We start from the raw sequence: 17,548 nt of genomic DNA, 5'->3' as shown, positions 1-17,548 counted from the left end.
ATTTCTACTTGTGTATTGCACTGTAATTCAAAATACATTATTTATTTATTAGTTTTCGATTTTGTTTTTACTGAGTTTCTATTTATAGCCTCGTACAGGATAAATTAAATACATCATGGAAAAAATTACACCACTGAATACTGGCTGACAAACCACACAAGCATAATGACAAAGAAGGGGAGTGGATGAAGTCAGCTACAGAGCCCACCTGTGGCACTATATCACACCCACACAAATTGTGGCATTCATACATATCATGAGGTGCAGTTGTTCTAAACTTTCAGATTACCTTTGAAATATTCACAGGTGTAATGTGGTATTTTCTTCAAATCACAGTTTGCTTTTACTTTAAAATGACCTAAAAGTGAAAAGAATTTGGATAGAAAGGCAGCTTTATTTATGATCCTCTCTAGCTACTGTTTTCACCTTCAGATCAACGAACCGCGATTTCAAATCAAAATACTGCCATTATTACCACTTGTGTCACGTTTTTGACTCATAATAGAAAATGATTCACAGCAATATAGTTGTTTGTCAGTAAATAGTGGGAAAAATGTGCCAATACAACATATCTTTCTTTTCTTCTCTGTCCTAAAAACATATTATTAATATTTTCTATCTTAAACTTCATTTTTAATAGAATGTAATATGTGTTTGGAATACAGTTACATTGAAACATCGTACAGTATCATTCACCATAACGTTCTTACATACTGTACAATCTTTGTCCAGTCATGTCAGTTTAAAGGCGGAATTTTCTTAAACTGTCCACCATCTTAAAAGCATGCTATGCAAGTCCACAAACTCGTTTGTACCTTTGGCTTGTTTATTTTTAAAGAAAAAAGATGACTTCTATGTTAAGAATGAGGAAATGTGAAAAGATTACCAGAACTGGGAACTGTAATCTGTCTCATTGTATTTGTGTTTCTCACATGGTTCAAATTAACTTTTTTATAGGGCAATTATTGAAAAACAAATATTTAAAACTGTCTTTAAAATATCTACCATCAGATGTTATGGTAGATATAAGATAACATGTCATGTTCTGACAACAGATGTAGACTTGAGCAGTAGTTAAAAATCACAGTAATTATAATGTAGTTATTCACCTGTTAAAAGGTCAAAGGTTATCTGAAACAAATGAAAATGAACTTTCTAAATAAACATAGCGATATCCTTCTTCAGTCGATAAATGAGTCAGAATCTAATATTTTTTCAACATTGTTTTTTCTAATGTTTCAAGAAAGTAAAAACGTGTGCTCTTCAGTTTATAGACTTATTTCTTCAAAAGCCAATAATGAAATTTGGATTTCTGTCTACCGTGAAAAAGTGTTGGCTCATTCTGTTGTAGGAGTACAAACAATGACATTTTGTTACGCACAAGTGGCAAAAAAAATTAAAATAAATCACGGCACACAATCTTTAAATTGGATTATTTTTATTCCAAAATATTTTAGATATTTATTTGAAATTAATGCTAAATTTTAAATCCTTGCTTAATCCGGTTGAAGAAAGTTGCTTAAAACATCCATAGTGGCTTTGTAGTGTACCTTTTTATGGTCTTTTTATGACTATTTTACAGAATTGGAAACTATATATATTTTTATTGACTGATTAGTTTAGCTGATTTCTGAAGTCTATCACCAAACATTTAATTTAATGTTCAATTATGTTAGACATCAAGTTGGACTGAACAATGTAAAGCTGTGCTATGTGTTACCTTTCTTCGGGTAAAGTAGGCATTAAACCAGTTGGATGACTACATCCTTTATGTTTAAAGTCATAACTAAAGAATGAGGGTTGTTTGACTTTAGTTAGCTACTATATTGTTAGCGCCACGTGAGAGGCTTGTATTGAAAAGGCATTGCCAGTAGGCATTTACTGTTAAAAGGAGAGAACACTATGTGGTTTGGCCTGCATGAAGGAAATAAAGGCTTGGCCCCAGAGCATTTTAACCCTTCATCAGCCTTGTTGGCGTACATACAAATTCTGTACATGGTGTTAATATTTGCTCAAAAACTGTTCATGATCTAATGCCCACTAAACACACTATGTATACATTATATATTGTTGGTCATTCTAGACAGATAAACCACAGAGGTTCCTAACCTTTGTGATGGTAAGACAAATATATCCTCATGTGTCTTTCTGTGCACTTTATCCTGGTGTGGCTTCATGTAGGTGTGGCCAAACTTTGATTTGTTTGTACAGATTCTTATCCATCCATTCCTAAATGCATGCAGTCACTTCCAGGAAACACATTACACAGCTTCACATGCAAGGGCAGGATTCAAACCTTAAATAGAGATACAGTTGGTTGTGACTTAACATTTGTGGACAAAGTCCGATCCATTTTAAAAGAGAGGATTCAAGAGTAGACAACACATGTACTATCCATACATGAGATGTTTATATATTTATCCATTTATGAGATATCCCTGCCCCTCCTTTAATAAGAAAAATAACAAGGACTCATTCCTGACCTACTTGACCTACTTTTAGGGTCGATGTAAATATACAGGCAGGAAAATGGTGGCAGGCCAACATCATGTGTCCATTAAGTCACTACAGAACAAATCAAGATGTACTGATTTACACAAATGTGAAAAGCTTTTAATGGTTTTTACTCACAGTTTTCAGCAGGGCATGTGAAAGCAAGCTCACATACGTACATATCAAGGTAGATTAAGTTTCCAGGATAGCATTAATGAACACACAGGAATTCAAGAGAGTGGATGTGCATGTATTTACATGAAAGTTAGCAGCATGAGATGTTCACAAATAAGGACAAATGGCAAACTTTTTGACAATATGTATCAAAGATGTGAATTATTGATGGTTCCTCACAAAACTATTCAAGTGCCCGTCTGCTTTGAGGGCAAAGAGAATAAGGAATGCTGATAGGTCAATCTTTTGATATTACAACAGCTGGTGTTTGTGTTCCAGATACCTCATGAAGGTTTTAGAGTGAGATGAAAGTTGGTGGAGGGATGATTTTCGTGTCAAGTACAGTAAGTGTTCATAGGAAAACTTTCCCTCTCTATTTTCTCTCTCCAGCGCAATCATCTCCTCCCTGTACCATCTGTTTCACATCAGCTCATCTCTACTACGTCTGAATGACTCTTGTTATTAGTGCCCAATTCCTTCTTATGTTTTTTTTTCTTGTGACAGGTGCCATTAATCTCCTTGTGTATATCTCATTTATTTTTTTGCTTGTGTATTCTGTGTCTTTGGATCTTACCTCTACTTATGTATTTAGATTTGCTTATTTTGGTTTTTGATATGTTTGTGTACCCATTGTTTGTCTTGTTCTCTTTAATGGACTTTGATTGTTTACCTAGGTCTACTTCATGGTTTTGACCCTTTTCTGTGTATAGTTTATGATAATATATCTCTGAACTGCACCGCTAGTGTTTGCCTCTTGTCTAAACATGGGTCCTATTTTTCCCTGTGTTACAACAGTGATAACAAACCCCTCCAAAAGCAAACAGGACTTGTAATAACTCCCTTGTCCCACCTGCACCAAATTTCTGGGCCTGACATCCATGTAGTTGAATTAGACTAGTTGTAGCACGTTTGATTTGTCATACTAGTTAAGTGTATTTACTTAACTAGGGCTTTACTTCACCCAATCAGTTTGAAATTCCGTGAACACAATGTCAAATCTTGGCAAAAAGTTCATCAAAATTTTTCTAAATTTTAAAAGATGTGACCATGGAGTTTCAGTGAGTATATGGAACATTAAATATGAATTTACTAATCCAGTATCTCTGGTTCAATTTGTCAAACTTCACGTGACAAGAAAGAATCCTGCCCTGAAGACATCCGCATATCAGAGAGCAGTTACTGTAATACCTGCAGGTGACAGGAAGCACATTATTTGTGGACATCATCAATTTCTGCTAAGATCAGTTCATAATTGGGACCCAAATACAGACAACACAACTAGGTAAGGCCAGGTAAGTGAGTAGTAAAATGAGTAGTAAAATGAGTAGTAAATGAGTAGTAAATGAGTAATAAAATTTTAAAAGGCAAGCACAGTACAAAACATATATAAGACAAACCCACAAGGAAAAATATGCAACATTGAAAATCCAGGCACAGACAAACGAAAAAAAGTACCAGTGAATAAGAGACATTCCAAAAAAAAATCCAAACAAGGCAGTCAGAGACTGTAACATCCCCCTGAATTCAACATTTTACCCTGACCTACATATTTTTGTGCCTCTGGCTTCCTGAAAATGTTGCTTTTTGTTTTGTGATTATATCTCTTCAGGTTTCAGACATGTGTACCTCAAAAGATATACAGTGCGCTGTCATTCCTCGTGGTTAATGCATTCTAGGAACCACACGTGATTAACGAATTCTGCGATAGAGCAGCAAACAATTCATCTTATTATTTAAAGTAATGAAACCTCCCTATACTGATATTAAACCACCTTCTATCTGTGTTACCTTTTCCCAAACTCTTATCGACTGTTTAAAGCACTTTTGTGTCTCACGGAAGTCCCAGACTCACAGAACGTAGCGCACTTCCGGATGCCGTCAGCCAATAGAATACACGTACGGTATCACGTGACTACCTTCCAAAAATCCATGATGAGTACAAAAGTTGAAATTTGACCTTGACGTAGTTTCCTCAAGGTCAAGGTCATCATCTCATTTTCATCCCATTTGCCGCCCGAGTAATGTGCTTTTTTCATCTTTTTATCTGCAACGGTTGTGAAGATATTTGGTGGACGGACGGACGAACACACAAACACTGACAATAACAATACATCACCGCTTCACGGGATCTCACAAATCCAAACCACATTAAGGTCACATGAAAAACTTACTTAGCACACATGAGCAAACACATGCCAAAACTGTGTAGGAAACAATCTGCCAGTGAGCATGTAGAGTGATGGGAAAATAACAAACACGTGGCGCAGCATGGAGCAGACAATCAGTGTCCAGGAAAAACAGTCACACACTCACAGCGGAGGGAAATCAAGAAGGAAACAAATGATAGGAACACCGCAAAAGGAATGTACACGACAAGACATCAAATTTGGACCAAAATAAACAGGAAAAGCAAATCAAATTATTGAATAATAACCAAGTTCTTAACCAAGTACAATTATTAATTATAATGAGGTCCTCACGTCAATCAATTCAAGGAAGTACAATTGTGTTTAGTGCTAATCTGTGGACACATAAAGTGATAATTTAATCCTTTCCACAAAGTGCGCAACAAAAATTCGGAGCTGCCTTGCCTACAGGCATCAGGAATTAAGGCTACAACTGGTTCAAAGCCACAATCACCGCATGAATGAGAAATGCTGTTGCTATGAAACAGTGAACTTTAGCATGAAAAGCCTTGAAAGCAGAGCAAAGAACACTTGGCGAGCCTGTGGTCCTTGACAATGTACAAAGGCCAATGTAATCCAACCTAAAAGTCATGTACTGGACACACACACACACACACACACACACACACACACACTCACACATACACACACACACACACACACACACACACACGTATACGCATACTATCAAAGTGTCTTATTTAATGAGTCTGTTTATGTACTTTACATTTTAAGAAGTGTATCTGAAAGAAATCTAAATTTCTTCCAAATCAAAAGTGTTCAACCTCTGATAAATTAATTAAAAGTGCTACTATAACCTACAAGTGATGAACAGATAGTAGGTCAACTAATGTGATTTTTTTTTTTGATTTATCAACATACAAACATAAAATTAAATAATTTTGGGGTTTGTATTTTGAATAATAAACTAAGGGAAGATGTTTTTGGATTCTCCTAAGTTTTTTTTTCTTCTAATTTTTTCCCTACATTTGTTTTAGAAGTAGGATTCATTTCTTTCCATTATTTTTACTAAGAAATGAAAAGGCCATTTTGACTTGATAAAATGTTGCACTTTGTTTTTTTTCAGTTTTATCTCAAAGACAAAAAATATTTATTTATCTTGACTTCTGCTGCAAGCGCTGGAGACAGCTTTCAGAATGAACCACCAATTTCAGCTGTCACAAACGGCTGCAGACATGATGGCAGCCATCACTTAAAACTAGGTGTGTGCACGGCTGCTGAATGCCTCTTGATCCTACAGAAATACAGGTTGAAGACTATTGTGCACTCCAAAAGGCTCTTTTATTTCTAATCTACAGTAAACCAAAAAAGAGACTTCATGTGTAAGAAGACTCGCCATAAATAAAAGTCCTTGTGATTAGACTCCTATTCTTGTAGGGACTCACTACTCATGGGTATTTCTAAATAAACTAAGCAAGACAAAACAAGGCTTACAGAGAATAAAAATTGACACCTGACAAACTCTGCTTAGTTATTTTCTGTAAGGTTTTTTGTCTTTAAAAAAGAAGACATTAACCACAAAAGGCATCTTACATACCAGGCATACAGGTGTTAAATATTTGCCTCAGCATGAATGTTGTCCTTAATAGAGGTTATGAAGTATACTGCCCATACTGCTGTAAAATAATTAATCATAAATGAAGTTGACGAGGACTTTATGTCAGATTATGTCCCACCCCTCCTTACCTGGATTGTTTTTGGTTACCTTAACTCACACAGGCACACAGGTGATTATGATTTATTACTCACCTCTACACATTTCAAAGATATAGATGTGTGATGATACAGGAGAGTCTTTCCACTAAGACAACAGTGGTTACCAAGTAACCTAATCCCCTCTGGGAATTAATTGTTGCTACTGTCCAGGCCTGCTGCTCGGTGTCAAGAACATGTGTCTCCTGTGATCTTTTTCACCATAAAAGAAGTAGTTATACCATCATCAGTGCAATACTTAGTGGTGAGTGTACTTAGGGGTTAATGCTATAATGTACAGTATTGTATATACGTATGTAGAAGATGTCAACGATATTAAACTCTAAATCACTGACATCCATAAAACTGATCAAGTGAATCTTGTGTTCTTACATGTGACTTAATTGAATATTTGTTTGTGGTTTGTTCAAATATTATATGTGGTTTGTACTCTAAATAGGTGTCAAATCATTTATAATAGGCCCAAAAGTACTTTTATACTTCCAATACATTTCCTAAGCTTCATTATTCATTAAAAAAAGGGGATTAATCCAGGATTAATAAAGTATCTATATGTCTGTCTGTCTGTCTGTCTGTCTGTCTGTCTATCAACTACTACTAGTCATATCAATATGACTACCATTTTACCATCAGTCAAGTTAAACTTAAGACAAATCCTTGACAATCACAAAGCCTTGACGTGTTTTCATTTTAAGCCAGTTGACACATTCCAGTCACATTCCAGGAGGCCCCAAGGACCTGCTGTTATCTGGACCCTGATGACTAAGGTACTAAGGAAGATAATGAGGTCAATGTCAAAACCAAACCAAAGCATTAAACTGAATAAAATGGCCATTCCTATTTAACTAACATTGAACATTACTTCATATTACATTGAGACAGAAGCCAAAGATACTTTATCAGTACCAGAATTCTAAGGCTATCTTTGAGTCATTGTAAGCAGATTGCTTCTCAGTGTTAAGCTCAGCATCATATGTTGATGTTGTGACTGTCTGCCTCCCTGAACATCTACATCCAGCACATTTTTAATAAAACAATAAAATGGTATATTAACTATGTGGAGCAAACTTGACTGACCCCACTAAAATAGACCCTCATTGTGTCCTGATTCTCTGAAAACCCGTACAACACAGATGGATGAAATGATTGCTTTGCATTTCAAGGAAAATTAATCTTTGACGATGACACTGCAATTCTAATAACGGAGGTATTGTTTTCAAAATACAGCTGCAACAAGAGTAAACCCTGAAATGACTAAGGAATGTTAAAAACTTTGACATGCAATGCTGTTTCATTAGTTTCAGCAGACAACCTCACAGACACACCATGACTGTTACAAAGAGATTTTTGTAAAGTACAGAACACAAACATTATTTTCATTTGTGTCTGAAAAGACCGTACTTTAACTGTCAGCTGTCTACTTCACTTCTTTTACTTTGACTTTTCGTAATACCATTTTATCTTTTTGTTTAATTTCTTTTGGATATTTTTTCAGCTCTCACCTGTAATACAATTTGTCTTTGAATATAACATTCTTTAAAATGTTAATGAATGCTTGTTTTACCTAATGCCAATGTACAAACATAAGCAGTTTAATATTCAACTTATTGTTGTGTGTGTGTGTGTGTGTGTGTGTGTGTGTGTGTGTGTGTGTGTGTGTGTGTGTGTGTGTGTGTGTGTGTGTGTGTGTGTGTGTGTGTGTGTGTGTGTGTGTGTGTGTGTGTGTGTGTGTGTGTGTATATAATTGTCCCTCTCACCCTTGTGGGGTGGTATCTGTGTGTCATCCTCAAGCTCGGGTCCTCTACCAGAGGCCTGGGAGTCTGAGGGTTCTGCGCAGTATCTTAGCTGTTCCTAGGACTGCGCTCTTCCGGACTGAGGCGTCAGATGTTGTTCCAGGAATCTGCTGGAGCCACTCTTCCAGTTTTGGGGTCACTGCCCCAAGTGCTCCTACTACCACGGGGACCACATTAACCTTGACCTTCCACATCTGTTCTAGCTGTTCTTTCAACCCTTGATATTTCTCAATCTTTTCATGTTCCTTCTTCCTAATGTTGGCGTCAGATTCCAGCTGACACCAACATCAGGAAGAAGGAACATGAAAAGATTGAGACTCTTCATGTTTTACAGACTGACTATCACAAATCATCTGTTATGATCAATTATTATTTTGATTTCATTCACTTGTCTCTTTTGAATGAAAATAGCAGGAGCTCCAAAGTTGTCAAGATTGTCAATATCAGTGAACCATGTTAAGGACTACTCACGCTATGAGTAGGCCTTGACACAATAATTAATTTGTACTCGAAGCCTTTTGTGCACAGTACTGTTTCGTTGTTGCAACCCCTGAAGGGAAAAGCTGAAAGGAGAAGAAGACTGTTGTGCAATGATTTCATTTCAACCTGTGAAAGTTGGAAGCCAAAAAAAAAGCCTCAAAGATTTTCTGTCCTTCATCAAAGAACAAACCAGATGTTGTGTGAGATATCTTAATAGTTAATGGTTAATGGTCTGCTTTGTGTAACCGCCATTGCAACACAGTTGTGTAACTTTTTTTTGGACAAGATTCAATGTGGCTGATAGCCATTCATTTCAAATTGCATTTATAAATTCTTCTCTATCTGAGTTTTCAGAAACTTCATTTATAATTAGAAAAATTCAACACAAGTAAAAGTTTAAATGTGTACAATATAAAATTCAGTTTGAGCTTTGATGTGTACATGTTATCAACAGCCCAATATTAAAGTAACTAAAAATTGAAGGTATCTCTATTCACGTGACACTGTTGCAACATTGGGGACTGTCTGCACGGAAAAACATTAAAAACTATGACAGCAGGAAAATCACCGACGACCTTTAAGAGGAACAATGACTAAGTGCCATTATCAATAAAAGGGAAAGCACAGTACCATTCAACACAAAATCACCTCCTATAAGTGGAATGTTGCAGACATTTAAACACCTGAGTTTCCTGTTGTGTCCAAATGTGTGCTGTGAAATCAGCTATTTTCGGAGAAGCCCTGCCTCTCATGAGGCAACAGAGGTTTAACCAACTGAGTTCTTGAGAAACAGCTGAAACTGAAGAAGGTAGCTTATGAAGAAGTTCCACTTGTGAAACCTGAATGCGACAGACCTGACAATCACCAGCATTGATGCCTTTGTTGAAAAAATAAGTAATGTTTAATAAACAATAATATTCATAAGTCATAATATTGTAGGCTCAAAGGCTACAAAACAGCTTATCACATAATTAATCTGGTGACTGTTAAAGATTATGATTAGAGCCGTGAATTTTTATATTTAATACTATGGCTCAAATTACATACTGTAAATATGAATTTTGTTTTTAGAAATTAAGTGACGTGTTTTCCAGGCAACACCGTAGTGCAATGTGTAGCGCTGGTGTCTCACAGCAAAAAGATCTTTTCTGTGAGGAGTTTCTGTTCTCCCATTTTGTTATACTGCAAATTAAAATCTAGTCTAAAATCTGCAGAATTAAGTCCTCTCTGGATCTTTTTTCAAAGATATCTCCATAGGAAAAATATCAAAGGAACCCATTCCACTTAACTAGTTAAACATTAATAAATCAACATCTAACTGCATTTTAATAGATGTGTTAGGACACAACCCGTGATTTGTAATATTCCAAGATTTTAGCAGTACTAATCTTTATCTGTGTGCTACATCTCTCAAAAAGAGGCAAGTGAATCCAAACAATTGCAGTAGGTCACCTGGTCTGCAGTGGTACACAGATACAAGTCTTTGCCTGATCCAAACTAGTTTTGTGACCTATTTTCACAGACATACAATGCATGGTAAATTCTGGCCATGTGAAAATACATAAAAACACATAAATCTATATCTAAAATTCAGTGAAACACTGTATGGTATTGGTTGTGTGTTTTCCCTGAATCATGTTCCCTTGTAGAATCAATGGGTTCTTAATGAGAATCAAGAAACAAAAGCAAGACAAAGACAGTTTCCTTCTTGTTCATTTTATTATGAGCTTATAGAGCATCTGCACATAGAATATTTTCAATAACATAAGAGGACTAATTAAAAGAGAATTAGTGTATTCTCAGAGAGGAATGAATATATAGCATTTATGTGCCATCTCTAGTCAGCAGCACGGTTTAGTGTTACGCGAGAGCTGAGATAGGATGGCTCAGGCCATCGAAGTAAGACTTCTCTCTCTCACTCATAAGCTCAAAGTGCAGCGGCTGCTGGCAGAAGGTACACTCTGCTGAGGCGTGGGGCTTCAGCTCCAGGCCCACCTCCTTCCATGTGGCCAAAAGCCTCTCTGTAGAGAAAAAAGTAAAACAGTGAACATAAAATAAAATTTTAGTGTCCAAAATATACAAGAGGTAGAGCTTTACCTCAAAATCATGTAATTTTAAACAGATTTTCTATGATAGCATCAACAAGAGCTTACCAACAAAGTATTTCATCATCTCAGGAGTGTGGTGAGGCGTTGGAGCGATACGCAGAAGCTCGTCTCCCCTGGCAACTGTAGGATAGTTGATGGCCTGCACATAGATGTTGTGACGACTCATCATGATGTCACACACCTCCGTGTTTTTCTCAGCATTTGATACCTGGGAAAAAACAGAGGCATGGGACACTATTAGAAATGGAGAAATACGACTTAGTACTTCAAAATATATTGTTAGCTGTAATGTGGTCTATTTCATGTCATTGGTCAGTAAATTAAAGAACTTACCCGGACTGGTATGATGTGGCTGGGACAGTGGACCACAGGCAGTCCAGAATCCATCAGCATTTGTCTGAGCAGCTTAACATTGCGCTGGTGTTTACGTCTTAGTGTACTGCCTTCTTCGCTTTTGAGAATCTGGATTGACTGCCTCGCTCCAGCCAACAGCATCGGAGGCAGAGAGGTGGTGAAAATGAAACCAGCAGCGTAAGAGCGCACTGTGTCCACCAGGGCAGCAGTACTTGCGATGTAGCCCCCTACACAGCCAAAGGCCTTTCCTGGAACGAGACAGGTCACGTAGGTAAATAGGGTTTGAAAAAGGCCATTTGTATAAAAACAGTCATCACTTTATGCTCGGGGGTCTATGCAAAATAATTTGACTGTAATTTCACAAACCAGGACAATTATGACAAAGAAGCTACAGGGCTCACAGTCAGTAATAACTACAGCCTCAGCTTGACAGCAAGACCCAGATAATGGGCTTAATTCAATAGGAGCACAAGAGCCTGTCATCTCCTAGCAACAGCAGAGCTGCTCCTGTTTTTTTAAACCATCTGGCACATTGCATGTGGTTAAAAATCCAGCGTTTAAAAAATACAGCAAGATCAAAATTACCAGATAAGGCTCAAATGGTATTTTTGGTAAAATAGTCACAAATTGGTCCAGTAGTGTCATACCTTTAACGTCAAATTGCTAAACAGAATACTTTAATTTAGCAGACATTATATACAAACCTAGTGTCCCTGATATGATATCCATCTTGTGCATTATGCCATCCCTGTCTCCAATGCCACCTCCTTTGCCACCATACAGGCCCACGGCGTGAACCTCATCTACAAAAGTGATGGCACCAAATTCATGTGCTGTATCACACATCTCCTCCAGTGGACACACTGCACCTGTGTTAAAGAAAAAGACGTAGTCAACAATTATCCTGATGCAAAGTAATTCTTGGTCTGCAATCACATCTAAATAATGAATATCTAATTTTTTGCATTCTTGTCAGCTCAATGATGCTTAACACTCCCACTGACAATTAATAACCAACCAGCTTTATAAAGGGTTTTAAAAAGATAAAGAGGATTATCCCAAACTAACCATCCATGGAATGGACGGTTTCAAAAGCCACAATCTTTGGTTTAGTTGGATCTCCCTTCTGTAGAAGTTCTCTAAGGTGGGCCACATCGTTGTGGCGGAAAATGAATTTCTTGGCACCACTATTCCTGATACCCTGGATCATTGACGCATGGTTTCCTGCATCGGAGTAGATCTCACAACCTGAAATATGGTTCAGAGAAGTGTCAAAAAGTGAGAACAAATGCTTTATATATAATTTATACTTGGCATCAAACCAAAATCAAGTTATAGTTAACTTTTTTTTTTACCAGGAAGCATCTTGGCGAGGGTGAAGAGGGTTGAGTCATTTGCAACAAAGCAAGAGGTAAAAAGCAGTGCAGCATCCTTGTTGTGAAGGTCAGCCAGCTCTTGTTCCAGTTCCACGTGGAATTTACTGGTACCAGAGATGTTCCTGGTGCCACCGGCCCCAGAGCCATGCCTTCGTAAAGTATCCCTAAACACAGAGTTATGAAAAATTACAAAAAAAAAAAAATCACTTCAAAAAAATATATAAAAATTGTGTGAAATCTGAAGGATGATTAAAACTTTAACAGATAAGGTTTTTTGAGGCACTGAGGATAAGGGAACTGGGCAAGCTCAAACAAGTGCTGAAAAGAAAAGGAGAAACACCCTACTTCAGTGGCCTCAAGAGGCTTAGGTGTACACTATGGCCAGCTAACATTTTACACACAAAGGAGTAGATCAGTCATGGGTGTCAGGTTTTATCTACTATTATGTTCTCTTATTTCTCCTTGAACCAATGTCAATACAACAATGATAAAGATATTCTATAACATAAAAGTACATTTCAACCTACACTCCTTTCACAAAATCAATTCTTTTGTAACTCACATAATAGATTTCATGACACGCGGGTGTCGACTCATGCCCAGGTAGTCATTGCTGCACCAAACGGACACCTCCCTCTTGTCCTCCAAGGAGCCAGTGAAGTCGTCGGCCATCGGGAAGTCAGTGGCCAAACGATTCACAGTCTTAAACACTCGGTAAGTGTGATCACTCTTCTTCTCTACTATCTTCTTCTCAAGAAAATCATCATAATTGAAGTTGGACACTGTAAGAGAAGAAGAGGAAGACGATACGTGCTTCATGTTTATTGCATTCAAATAACAATACCTAACCCTGAAAAAATCTCGCCCCCTGCTTAGACAAATGTACTAGGCACCAAATGATCAAATTAACAATTTGAAAACCCTAAACAAGTTCTGTCAATATTTTTCCAAGATGAGTCGTTAAAGAAAACAACTAAAACTTACTGCTGCTTGGCAAGTTGTCCTGCAGCAGGTGGGAAACCCTTTTAGGACGCTGCTTAAGCAGAGCAGTCATCAGATTGGTTCGGTCATCTCCACTTCCCTTAATGGTACTGGCCAACTGGTCAGCAGACAGTTCTAAAAACATCAAGAGGGGATTAAAAATGTCAATAGTATAATACAATGATGGGTGAATAGAATTCAGTTGTCATCAATTTCTAAGCAGCCCTTACCTTTCTGGACAGTGCGGACTTCCTGAACATCCTCTTGGAACTCCATGCTGACATGGCGGACCACATTGCTGTTCTTCTGACCCATCTCAGCAGCAAGGAAGGGGCATTTTGAGGCCACTGCCTGGCCTGGGGGTGGCAGAGGGTGACCAGAAGGCAGCTTTGGCTCCCCTTCAACTTTGGGGCCTACAAGTGGATAAAACATGTTATATAATTGAAATTCACAACACACCTGTAATCAACTTCATGGACACATAACTCAGTTAATACATTAGCTGGGATGATACATTTAATAATAATAATAATAATGATCAAATGTATAAAGATTAAAAACTGGACAACTTGGTGACTCTCACCTTCACTGGCAGATAAAGCATCCACATTCTTCTGGTAGGATGAGGAAGAAGAGGAAGAGCAGAGAGCCCGTGCTATTGGTGGAGCCATAGGCTTAGAGGCCAACTCCATCATGATGGGGCACCGCTGGGCGAACACCACCAGAGACTTCTTGGTCTGCTGGAGGAAGGTCTGGGGCAGACGAGCCAGGAACGGACAGCCACGCAGTAACGCGTCCATAATCAACAGTGGTGATGACTGACTGAAAGTCTGTAGGAGACAGGGGAAATAATTCTTTTAGCTGAAAAAGCAAAGTAAACACAAAATGCTGATCACTTACTGACTGCAAATACATGCATTAAACATTTTGAGATGATTTAAATGCCAGAACTCAAAACTTCCTTCTCGTGTATAAACACTTCCTTCTTCCTGATGAACCTTCCTTTATGAACATTCCCCAGCGTTCCGTAACCAATAACCACAACGCAAAGCAGGAAAAAAAATCCTAAAAGGGAAGACAACTCAGACCATTTTTTTGTGTTTTATCACTGATTGAAGAGGCCGATAAATGGAACCAGAAACCTACCAGGAAGTAGACCTCCATGTAAGATTCGTGTTTTCGTTATTCGGTTTTCAGGGTCTACAGCTGACCTTCTGCTTACGTTGTTTTTAATCTTGATATCTTGCTGTTGTGAACATTTCAAAGTAAATCCAATGTAATATACTGAAAAACTCTTGCGTAAATTCGGGCACCATTACCTCTCACCCGGTTACCAGAAGAACGCTTTCCCCAGCCAGCAATCATTTCAATCATGAAGTTCGGTAAAAGAGGACTAAAGGAAAGGGTACGCACACTCTGACGTAACTAATTCAATAAAATCGTTTGATTAATGACCCTTTGTAACTTCACGTTTAGGTAAATTTGTTCTCATTCTGTTCTTTTTTTTTAATATTTATTTTATTTCCGTGAGCTTTGAGGATCACACGAGTGAAACAGACGTCAGGACGTCGTAAGGTTTTGTAACCTACTTTCAAGTTCCGGGTTCTTTCACCGCTCTGTATATTTCTGCCGACAAGATCAGGATAATTTTATTTACACGGGGAGCCAGACACTGTTCTTATGCGTCCATCCAACAAGATTGGTGATGTTAGACCCAGTCGTTAAAGCTGAGTTCCTTAAGCCACATGAAGAGATGGTCACGTTCAGCGATGACTGGTTAACATTTACTGGTAATTAAACATGACCTGAGTCACGATTCACGTTTCTCAACAGGTTTCAAACAAGAAGAATTCATCACAAGGTTACAGGAAAGAACCCCAAGCCAAGGACTCTGATATTTTACATCAGAACCACCACTTTTAGTCGTGGCGGGTCAGGTATTAACATTAGCTGGGCTACATTAGCTAAGTGAGGACCGAGAGATGAAGATGAAAATGAAGAAATGAAGATGTTACCTCTTAAAAACTGAAAACTTGAAGGCGCAACCTTTTTCTCAGACGCGTAGTGGGGAAGATAGTAACTCCCGGTGATACCTTGAAATTTATGTCTGTGATGTCACGGAGGCACACTATCGTTATCCTTCACTGAGGACGAACGAGAAGGACGCGGATGGCCCACTGCTTATATGAGCCCAACTATGGCCGACACCCTCCGGGAAATCTCGCGAGATCTTACGTGTTTTCTTACGCGTCATCGTTCGGCATCTTATCAAACAGTGAATGTTTTGAAATGTGTTGAATAAATCATTTTTCGTCATAAATCTTTTTTTTTTTTTTACACTTGAGTCAATAATCCACCAATTCTAATCCAATCATGTTATTTTCCCTGTAGATACTTGAATTTGTAAATACAGGTGTAGTTAATGATTTAACCTTGTATTGCACACATTGTATATGTGTGGCCATTTTATATGTCCTTGGGTTTATTAGGGCTTTTTACTCTTGCGTTTGGTATGTAGTATTGGCCTCTAAATAGATACACCTATTGAAGAACATGGCATGAATTCCGACTCAAAATCAAGACCTGTCAAGGAGTAAAGATAACCTGTGAATGTGTGACCCTGAACTCAATGTGTTTATTTTGTACAGTATTGTTTTGTTTTTTATATGTTTGGGTCAATAAAATGTTCCTGTCAATACCTGTTAATCAAGTGCCCAACCAATCGCGGCACATCTGCCAGAAGGAATCACGTGAACAATTTGGCGTAAGGCATCGGGCAGCGAGGCTTTTTGTTGCGGTTACGCCTTTCGTCCACACAGCAACGCAGATATCCGGGACACTGGCCAAAGTGACGTTTTTTGAAAACACCGGGTCTGCGTTGTCGTGTGGACGCTGTAACCAAAGCTTTTTCTATCCGGGGGGTTTATGTGACCCATGTCTACATGTACACACAGAATGGACGTATAACAGCTCCACGTCAAAGACGCGTTGATAAACATGCTTGACAGTTGGATATTTGTTCGTCTGTGTCTTTCTTTGTGAGTCATTTTATTCATTCATTCATTCACGTTCATCGCCAACGCCAGTTCTGGGTCAGTGCTGTCTGTAATAGAGGTCGTCCTCCAACAGGAATGGCATGAATTTCCACACGTCTGGGTCCCGTTCTCTGAGTTGTTGTGCTTATAAACGTGTTGAGAAGGATGTACTTCCTGAGGAGGCTGGCCTCCTTCAACATCTGTCCTGAGCTTCTTCTCATGTTATCAGTCCGTCGTTTCCAGTGTGCTGTCATACGCCAACTGTGTTGGGGTGGCAGGGACAGGAAAAGAGACATGGACCGTCTTAACAAACTCACCCGCAGAGCAGGCTCAGTGGTCGGGCTGAGCCTGGACTCTGTGGAGACACTTCTGGAGAGCAGGACCATGTCCAAAGTCAGGGCCATCATGACCAACACCAGCCACCCCCTACACACCACATTCTCCCAGTAGAGAAGCACCTTCAGCGACAGACTGCTTTCACACAGCGCCTCCACAGAGAGGCTGAGGTCCTCCTTCGTGCCCCGTGCCATCAGGGGGTACAATGACTCTCTATGCACTATGCACTAGCTATGCACTAGCTTTGATCTATGGTCAAAACTCGTGCATAGCTTTGACCTACCTTGAAAGGTCAAAGCTATGCACTAGTCGGGTACTACTTTCAGGGTATCCTGACCTGTCCTCCTTCTCTGGAGATGTCCAAACCATCTCAGTCTGGCCGCTCTGACTCCCTGACTTTTGACTCTGACAGTCTTATTCTACTACAATTTCATGTCATATCATAACAAAGAATTACAAATAAACAACATCATCTTTCGCCAATTTCCAATGAAACTC

At 38.5% G+C, this 17,548-nt stretch overlaps 1 protein-coding gene across 1 annotated transcript; it reads right to left on the bottom strand.

Annotated features, from left to right (window-relative positions):
• Positions 1 to 10,567: 10,567 nt before the first annotated feature.
• On the bottom strand, positions 10,568 to 15,867 carry alas1 (aminolevulinate, delta-, synthase 1). Its single transcript, XM_068315070.1, has 11 exons — positions 15,695 to 15,867; positions 14,263 to 14,509; positions 13,910 to 14,092; positions 13,683 to 13,814; positions 13,261 to 13,480; positions 12,678 to 12,862; positions 12,391 to 12,570; positions 12,027 to 12,191; positions 11,302 to 11,570; positions 11,014 to 11,176; positions 10,568 to 10,881 (listed from the first exon to the last, which is right to left on the bottom strand). Exons 2-11 carry the CDS (start codon positions 14,477 to 14,479, stop codon positions 10,721 to 10,723), a joined length of 1,875 nt encoding a protein of 624 aa, XP_068171171.1. The 5' UTR covers positions 14,480 to 14,509; positions 15,695 to 15,867; the 3' UTR covers positions 10,568 to 10,720.
• Between the last annotated feature and the right edge of the window lie 1,681 nt (positions 15,868 to 17,548).

This window comes from Antennarius striatus, chromosome 5 (assembly GCF_040054535.1).
Source record: "Antennarius striatus isolate MH-2024 chromosome 5, ASM4005453v1, whole genome shotgun sequence".
NCBI lineage: Eukaryota > Metazoa > Chordata > Actinopteri > Lophiiformes > Antennariidae > Antennarius > Antennarius striatus.
This window is presented reverse-complemented; position numbering and strand designations above follow the sequence as displayed.

Excerpts from the sequence above, each read along its gene's own strand:
- alas1 (XM_068315070.1), bottom strand. The coding sequence starts at position 14,479 with ATGGACGCGTTACTGCGTGGCTGTCCGTTCCTGGCTCGTCTGCCCCAG. Across the intron at positions 12,863-13,260 it reads CGTGTCATGAAATCTATTAT|GGATACTTTACGAAGGCATG; the intron begins GTGAGTTACAAA and ends CTCTGTGTTTAG. Across the intron at positions 12,192-12,390 it reads AACCGTCCATTCCATGGATG|GTGCAGTGTGTCCACTGGAG; the intron begins GTTAGTTTGGGA and ends TCTTTAACACAG.